Source organism: Symsagittifera roscoffensis, chromosome 4, assembly GCF_963678635.1.
Source record: "Symsagittifera roscoffensis chromosome 4, txSymRosc1.1, whole genome shotgun sequence".
Taxonomy (NCBI): domain Eukaryota; kingdom Metazoa; phylum Xenacoelomorpha; order Acoela; family Convolutidae; genus Symsagittifera; species Symsagittifera roscoffensis.
In genome coordinates this window covers 73,971,855-73,980,235 of record NC_087065.1, presented here as the reverse complement: position 1 = coordinate 73,980,235, position 8,381 = coordinate 73,971,855, and the positions used below count along the sequence as shown (strand labels likewise).

The 8,381-nt window shown below is 35.3% G+C and overlaps 3 protein-coding genes across 3 annotated transcripts in view; 2 read left to right on the top strand and 1 right to left on the bottom strand.

Annotated features, from left to right (window-relative positions):
- Positions 1-8,381, top strand: part of LOC134843687 (calnexin-like) — a 160,404-nt gene that overhangs the window by 116,822 nt on the left and 35,201 nt on the right. The gene's annotated exons all lie outside the window — the stretch shown is intronic.
- Positions 1-8,381, bottom strand: part of LOC134843688 (deoxyhypusine hydroxylase-like) — a 233,704-nt gene that overhangs the window by 190,157 nt on the left and 35,166 nt on the right. The gene's annotated exons all lie outside the window — the stretch shown is intronic.
- On the top strand, positions 2,795-8,140 carry LOC134844012 (probable ubiquitin-conjugating enzyme E2 W-B). Its single transcript, XM_063860457.1, has 2 exons — positions 2,795-3,175; positions 7,665-8,140. Exons 1-2 carry the CDS (start codon positions 2,922-2,924, stop codon positions 7,861-7,863), a joined length of 453 nt encoding a protein of 150 aa, XP_063716527.1. The 5' UTR covers positions 2,795-2,921; the 3' UTR covers positions 7,864-8,140.

Genomic DNA, 8,381 nt, shown 5'->3' with positions numbered 1-8,381 from the left:
GTGTAAAAGGTTCTTAAGGCAGGATGTTTCTGTGGAGAAGGCAAATGACTCATAATTGGGAGTTCTGCCATTGAAATGGAATATAGGACGAATTCTTTTTCTTTGAAATCTTATTTTCTTGCCAATGTATTTTTTTTGCCTTGAGAAGCTCCCTTTTGCATTTTTTGCTTGCGTCTAAGAGTAATGATTGTAGTGAATACTCTTATATAGGTCCTGGTGATTTTTTGAATTTTCGCGGTTTGACTTTTGAGTTCTTTTTCAGTTCCCTTCATTTCTTTTGTAAAAAGGAAGGCAAACTTCACTATCGAACAGCAAAAATGTAAATGACTTATTTCGAAAAAGAAAATAAATATCAGATTTCCCAGCGAACTAGCAGTACCTTTTTTGACAGGTTGGTTGCTTTGGAAAAGTATTCCAATTCTGATTGAAAATAAAGATATGAAACGAGAGAAATCTTTTCAATTACCTGGTCACAATATATCGACTTGACAGCCTCTTGTTGCGTAATCCAGTTAAATTTACTGCCAACGAGGTGTCTGTGATATGTTACTCTGACAAAATCTATGTCAGAAATCTATGTCCAGTGGTTAGAAACTTTTTTCTCTCGGAACAATTTTGCGATATCATGGTGTTTTATTGCTTTTTGGTTTTTTCCATTGTAAATTTTTTCCCGCTAAGCCAGAATAGGCTTATTCGACTCTTAATTTACCATTTTGATGTACCTTCATTCAACAGGGCCAGGTCGTTGGTTGAAATTGTCTTTCTTTCTAATTTAAAACAAGTTAGAGCGTTGTGTAAAACTACAAAGCACATTGTTTTACGATCTAGTTGCATATAAAAGGGCTCATTTGGTTGCATTTTTGTTATATTTCTATGCACAAACAATTTGATATCATCTGTAGTTTTGTTGATTTTCAAGGGACCATGGCGCAGGTTCAATTCGTGCACATTGAAATATTTTTGAAATAGTTTTATTTTGACTCAACCAACGTAGTGAAGACTCACCCTCAAATTTGGTTTTTCGCGGTTTTATTTTTGATTTTAGCTTTCAAGTTCAATTCATGTCTTTTTTAAAAGGAAGGCAAACTCTGCTATCGAACAGAGGATATATAAAGGTAACAAAAAACGTGATGACATCTTATATTGAAAATGGATTTCATTTATCAGGCTTTCCAGCAATATAAAGTTTTTTTATTGATTTAGTTTTCTTAAATTGAGTTAGTTCATCTAAATTGGGTTAGTTTTCTTAAATTGGGTTAGTTCAGCTCATTTTTTGTTTTAGAAAGTTGAAGAGTTTTATGGCTATCTATTTTTCTTGAAATTTGAGTTTTTGAAAAACATGTCTATTTTTTTGTTTTTTTTTGTCTGTTGGCAATGTTTTTCTTTTGGATTTCGGAAGTTTTTTCAAAAATCAAATCAGTTTTTTTTCTGTTTCCTTGCGTCATTGACTTTTTCCAACTTGCTGTCAGCTATGCTTATTTGGTGGATAATAAATTTTGACGCATTTTGAGTTGAAACAGTTTTAATGATAAAAAGCATTGATTTCATTCGGCTGAACATTTTTTAAAGCTGTTGCCTTCGTTCTTGTGTTCGTGTTGGAAGAGTTCAATTAATTTAGACACAGTTGGTGTGTGGCTAAAGAAGGATTTTACTGAAGCAGAGATCTCCAAAACTGATGATTTTGTTGATCCCAGTTTAAAATTCCTTAGTGTTTTTGATGATTTTGGCTTCGGCCTTTTTTACTTACTGCAATTAGCATTAGCTGGAATTTTTTTTCAGAATTTCGTCGATTTAAACCAAAAATTATTTAAGGAGCGTTAAAGAATGATCGGGGCATTCAAGGTTGTACCTTGCAGAGCAGTCTTGTTACTACGAGTTTTTCTAAAGTAGTTTACTCCAAGAAGCAGTAGATAAGCATCGAATGCAACTGACTCTTAGCCGTTTTAAGTGTCAATGAACGGAGTCAAGACACTTACTGAGTTCGTGTTTTTTATGTCCAGGTAAAAGTCTTACGGTCAAATAATGCTCAAAAAAGATTTCGTGCGGTTTTACCCTTGATTTGTTCACGCTTGCGATTAGCAGGCGTTATCAAATCGAAATAGAGTTTTTTTCAGTGTTATAATTAGTTACACAATCTTTTGACACCTCGATTCGTCGTAAAATAAAATCAAGGCGTCAATCCACAAATGGGACATAGATTTAACGGACCTTCCTGCTGAGACAAGGGTTCGTTGTTCGAATTTGGCCAGGACTTGTTTTTTTTGTAAACGGAAATTTTACGCTCGACAAAAAGTATATTTTTTTCTGGGAATTCTTTTTCCCGTATAGTTTTTGCCGGCCTGTTTGCCACAGCATGGAATTTGCTGTCCTCAGTATTTTTTTGCTATACTTTAATTTTTTTTTTTCGGTTTGCAAGTTCAAAAACTGCAAATGTCGCGAAAAATTTAAATGACTTCGTTTCGAAAGTGTAAATCAATTCCCAGCAGAATAAAAATTATTTGCTTATTGATTTTTTTATTATTGGGTTATGTATTGAAAAAAAGTCAATCATAAAAGATTTTTTGAAATCGAAGAGCTGTAATGTGATGCGCATTTTTCTTCGAAAATTGAAAATTTGTTTAAAAAAAAGTGATTTTTTTTTGTTCCAGTGGTTCGTAATTTTTTTTGAACTGTCTGTTTGTTATGCGTGTTGCTTGAGTTGGCGAAGTGCAGCTTTGGCGGCTGTGCGTAGAATTATGTGACTGGCAAGCCCTGTGTTGTAGGTGGCCCCTAAATGCTCCGTGTTTTCAGATTTCAATGGTTAGATTTCCAGAAGCTGTGGTCAATGCATCTTGATGATAGTGAAAGCGAAAGTAGAACCAGGTTGAAACTACGTAACCAAATCTAATTTGTCTTAAAATTATACACCGACTTGGCGACCCATGAGTCAAAGATTAGCTAAACGTCTTCAAAATGAAATTAAAGAGGTTAAAAACAGTCAAAATTTAAACCTTGAGTTTGTGACTATAACAGACAAGTTTGACGAATGGCAAGTGAAATTGATACCTCACGGGGAGAGCATCTACAGTGGGGAGGAGTTCCTGCTGTGTTTCAAGTTCACAGAGCAATACCCGTTCGATTCACCTGGAGTAACGTTCACAGGAGATAACATCCCCGAGCACCCTCATGTTTACAGGTTGGTAGTTCGATAACGATGTTTAAAGAAATAATCTTTGCTACGCACATGGGCGGATCTTAGATTTTTTCGAAGGGGTAGGGCGGAATTTCAAAAAAAATCGAATCACTATGAAGACCCTATTTTGGTCAAATTTTTTTTACGCCGCATGCAAATTTTTGAAAAAAAAACAGGCACTCTTAGGCCTTTTTTGACAAATTTTCACCAAAAAATAACTTTTTTTCGGCGCGCGCTCCCCCATCAAAATTAGTACATTTTGGCGCCAAAGGAGGGAGCCTTCAGACGTATTTTAGGGTCAGTCAGCCAAAATCGGATATCTCAAATCAGAACAAACAAGGGACCCTTTGGGTCGGCAGTGGGTCGAATCTCTGAGAAAAAGCAAAAGCGCCACCCACCCCCCCCCCCTTAATCAGCCCCTGATTGCGCATGTATTTGATTACATTACACATCATTTAGGTAACACTGTTATGGGTGCAAAAAGATGCAGTGGCTAAGCATCACTAATGTGCACATAGTAATAAATTGATAAAGCAAGGAGTTGCAGCTGATGCTATTGGTCCCGACTAGTTTCAATAGCTGGAATAACTAAAAACGGTTATAATTGCGTCTTTTGATTTGATTTTTGTTCCGATCATTTGAAAAATGGGGAGCAACCTTGTTTTCGGGCGTTTTTTTTATCACGCAAAATCAGGTACTGCAAATAATCATCGGAATAGGTCGAGTATATCATATTAATATTTAAGGCGATATATCATATTACAGTCCTTTCAGTCGTGATCCGAACGTCATTTATAATTTTCTCAGTCGAGAAAAACCGGTTTGAAATTTTGTTTCAAGGTCTTGTTTCGAGCGATAAAAGCAAGCGAGCAGGCTTATTAGAGAAGGATACGCCATGAAATTTAAGCAAATTTTTCTTTGAATTTTTTTAGTCTTCTTTTTTGTAAGAAAAGCTTCAAAAGTTCAAAACAATTGATCTCAATAATTAGAAAAAAAAATTTTTTGCGCTTTTGTTTTTTTTGTCCTTTATTGACAAAAACCGTTGCTCGATTTTCCTATCTTACGGTGACCTTCGAATATACCTAAATTTCAGGTTTTCTTCAGATCCTTTCATCACACCACAAAAAAATCAGCACTAGTTTGAAAAAAAAAGAATTTTTTTAAAAATGTATTGTGTTATATGAATATATTCGGAACATTCTATTCTTCTTGGACAGCAACCGACTATCTTTGTTGACCCTTGCGATAAGCAGGGGTATTAAAATCGGGTATTAGCCTTTTTTCCCGTAATCAACTTTGTTCACAGGACGCATCGAGACTCCTGGTGGTACCATGGTTTATAAGGAATTCAAATTTCTCTTGCACACCTAGCCTGGAGGCATCGAAGACGACTGGGACCATAAAGGTCATGGGTTCGAATCTGACTAGAAACTATTGTTTGTCAAACGGTAAATGCTCTGGTTCAAACAATTTCGCCCTATTATTTGTATGCTTGTTTTGTCCACATCTAAGAATCGATTTTTTAAATTTCAAATAAGTCTCACTGTAGTTACTTTAAGTGTTTTAGCATTTTAGAAACGGTCGAATTGAAATTTGTTTCTTACATTGGTTGTGATTTTTTGTTTGTCGATTTAAAATTTTGTTTTATCGGCTTAATAAGTTTCGGATTAATTTATATCGACTTAGTGACCTCTTCTTGCGTCGTTTGAGGATCAAAAAAAAATTTTGTCTCCATTCGTGTGTTTTAGGGGGAAAAGGGAATTATTTTTCATTAGCTTAGACTTTTTCGGAATTAGTACGAACTTTCAAAGTGTAGTACGAACTTTCTCTTTTTTTTCATTTTTAGTTGCAATTAAAAGTGCTACTTTTGGGGGCGCTTTTGAATGGGTAAGCTGCCTTAGCAGTATAACATCATATATGCTGTGACGTTTGAAAAGTAAAAAGTTAACAGAGCTGATGCATTTTTAATTCATCAAATGAACCGAAAAAGTTATTTGTTTCAAACTCGATTTCAGAAATTTTGCAACTCATTTTATCTCGCATTTTTTTGAAATGCATAATTTGAACATAATTCGGCTCTATGCTTTCCTATACGTTACATGCAAAACTGTGTCTTTTTGTATTCGGTGCTAGTTTTCCTGCATCGAATTGGAAATTTTTTTAGCAGATGTAGCTGAGTTTTTGATGGCTAGTTATTGGGATTTTATGCATCCGTGGCTCAGTGATTTGTGCGCGAGACTCAACTTTGCTAGGTCGCAGATTCGAATCCGACACTAGCGGAGTTTATGCTTATTCCGGCCTTATTTCTACTTCTGGTTATTTCACTTGATAGAACTGCTTTTTGGTCGTTCTAGCGAATGTCTGCGAATCACAGCTTCGCCTCTGTATTATAATTTCAAATTCTATCAACCATCTGGCTTGAGTTTTTAGTCAATGATGGTTTTAGACAAGAAATGCTACCCACTAAAACAGTTTTAGCTACGCTTGCATTATCTGAAGCTTTCGCAATGGTCTGTGATCGAAGTTTCTTGGATCTCATTCATGAGACCAGCGTACCGTGTCATGACACCAGCGTTCGCATAGATGTCCCACAAGGCTGTACTATCACCTACTTTGTTCAATTTTTAAGCTCATTATGCGCCATTATCATCACCCGAAAATAAATTAAAATCATACGCAGACAACTTTCTCCCCTTTTTTTCAGTCGAGCAATTTTCAATAAGCTTAACTGTTTTTATGAAACTACTCAGCAAGTTAAACCAATTTTTGAAGTCCAATTCGCTTATTTTTTCCTCATCAAAAGGCTCCGCCAGCCTTTTTTTTGTTCAATAAGGTGTTCAATACTACCCGTAGTGACAATGGTAAATACCCCCTCCATTAGGAATGCACCCCAAAATACACGATCCCTTAACTCGTCTTGTTTGGCCCATCCCTTAACTTCGCAGAAAACTGCAAGCGAATTTCGGCAAAATTTTCGCGCAGGATAACGATACTGTAGGCCTTATGAGGTACAAATTGTGGTCAATCTAAAGAGACGCAACAGGTTACCGACAAGGCTTAATTCAGACAATTTTCGGATTATGCATGCCCCCAACACCACTTTAGACCTCTTTAAATGTTCCAAGAACGCCACTACTATAACCCCAATTGACCTGTGGCCCCGGCTGACCGATGTGTTTAACGAACTAGAAACTGTTACCACTTTGTCCATTTAATTTTTATTTTAAATATTTTTAATTGCTTGAGCAACGAACTACTTGCATAAAAGAGCGTGTTTCCTGTCCTTCGTTTTTCTCTGTAGTTATTTGCGAAGATTATCCTTATTTTGTATCCAAACTTTTTCTTGTTCGTTTCCATAAATTTGATTTTCTCAGCTTAGCGGGTCAATGACTTCTAATTTTTTCTCTCGCGGCGCCTTTAAACAGGGCGATGACCTTATGGCGAACACTGCAATTGGAGCTATGATATCATTCGATAATTTCTGCATAGCTCATGTACTTGTTCCGTCACGAAAAGTTTTTTTTTGGTAATTATGTTTTTTATGATGTTATTATAATCTAGCTATACAATATTTAGCTAGCTTTTCACTTGATACTTTTTTCAAAGTCGATGTATAATAGTCGATGAACGTAGGTCGTGATGATTTTTTGTTTTCAGGTAAAGTAAACTTGTTCAGTCTCAACTTTACTTTTTGCGGCTTGATGTTGACCCTTTTTGGATTCGAACGTAGATTGTAAGTTTCACATTTCCCAGCGAAATAGAAAATTTATCTATTCATCCAGTTTTCTCAAACTGATTTAATTTTATCAAAAAAATGTCAATCATTAATTTTTTTTTGGAAATTCTAAGATTTTTAAGGCTTTAGATTTTAAATCTTAGAATTTCCAGATTTTAAATCTTAGAATTTAAATCTTAGAATTTTTAAGGCATTAACTCTTTTCCAACGTTCTCTTAGCTTTGTTTTAAAAAATTCTAAACGAGGTTTGAAGGTCATCATACTTTTTCACCAAGTTTCAAGATGATCATACCTTGAATATTCAAGGTCATCATACTTTTCCACCATAAATCTGTTGCATCACGAATTTGGAACAGCAATTTTTCCTTTATTCACAACGTTAATTTTCAAATTTCCTTTTAGAGTCCTTTCACAAATTAGCAACCCTACGGTGGGAGCTGTCAGTTTTCTCCCAGGAATTGAGATTTTGGCTTCGAAATATGATTAGTCAAAAACTTCTATTTGACGATTTTGTGTTTTTTTCAAATACATGAAAAGTTAGTTGTGAAAAGTGATGCTGTCAGCCATTTTAGGGTTTTATTTCAATGATCTAACTGATTAGTTCGGAGATATGTAAAAATATTTCAAGTAAATTGTGAAAGCAAACTAAGTCTTGGTTTCCTCTAGCGGTGTCTGTGCTTTTGTTAGCTTTCTTAAGCGAAGTGCGCTTCTGTGTCAAGTTACTCAATGGCTTCAAATATTCAGCGTATATTTTAGCAATGGACATATCTGTCTCTCGATACTGGCTGAAGACTGGTCTCCGGCCATGACTGTGGAAAGTGTCTGCGTGTCCATAGTCAGCATGCTTAACTCATGTCCTCGTAAAGAACTCCCCCCTGACAATGACAGATATGTGAAAACTTGCAGCAAGGATCCTAAAAAGACTCGCTGGTGGTTCCACGATGACACAGTATAGCAACACATCGAATCATTGGAAAAATATTGATAATTATTTTATTTGAAATCACATTTTTGGACACGAAACATTTTAGTGCTTATCATGTGTCTTTCTTTTCTATCGTAGGCTTGCTGAGGTTCCGGATCTTCATTTTATGAAGTTCACTTTTTGCCATGCATCACTTCAATTTAGAATTTATCAGAACTGGTCAACATTTGACAAAAACAAAATATCAAGCTTTATACGGCATAATATTGTTAGTTATAATAGTTCCGTAAATATAATTTTGTTTTCACGTTGTTCTGCGTTTCTAACTAGAAATTAAAATTAGATGTAGCTAATTGTAGTTAATTTGGGTGGATAAGGCTGAATGGTTATGATATCTCTATTATAACAACGTCTTGAGAAAAAACATGGCAACTCAGATAGTTGCATTTTTGTCCCAAAGTTTTGCATGACGATTTTTATAGAACTTCGCTATATTGTCACGTATATTGTTCGCTATTTTTTGCAACTCAGTGTTTTTTAAGAGTCGA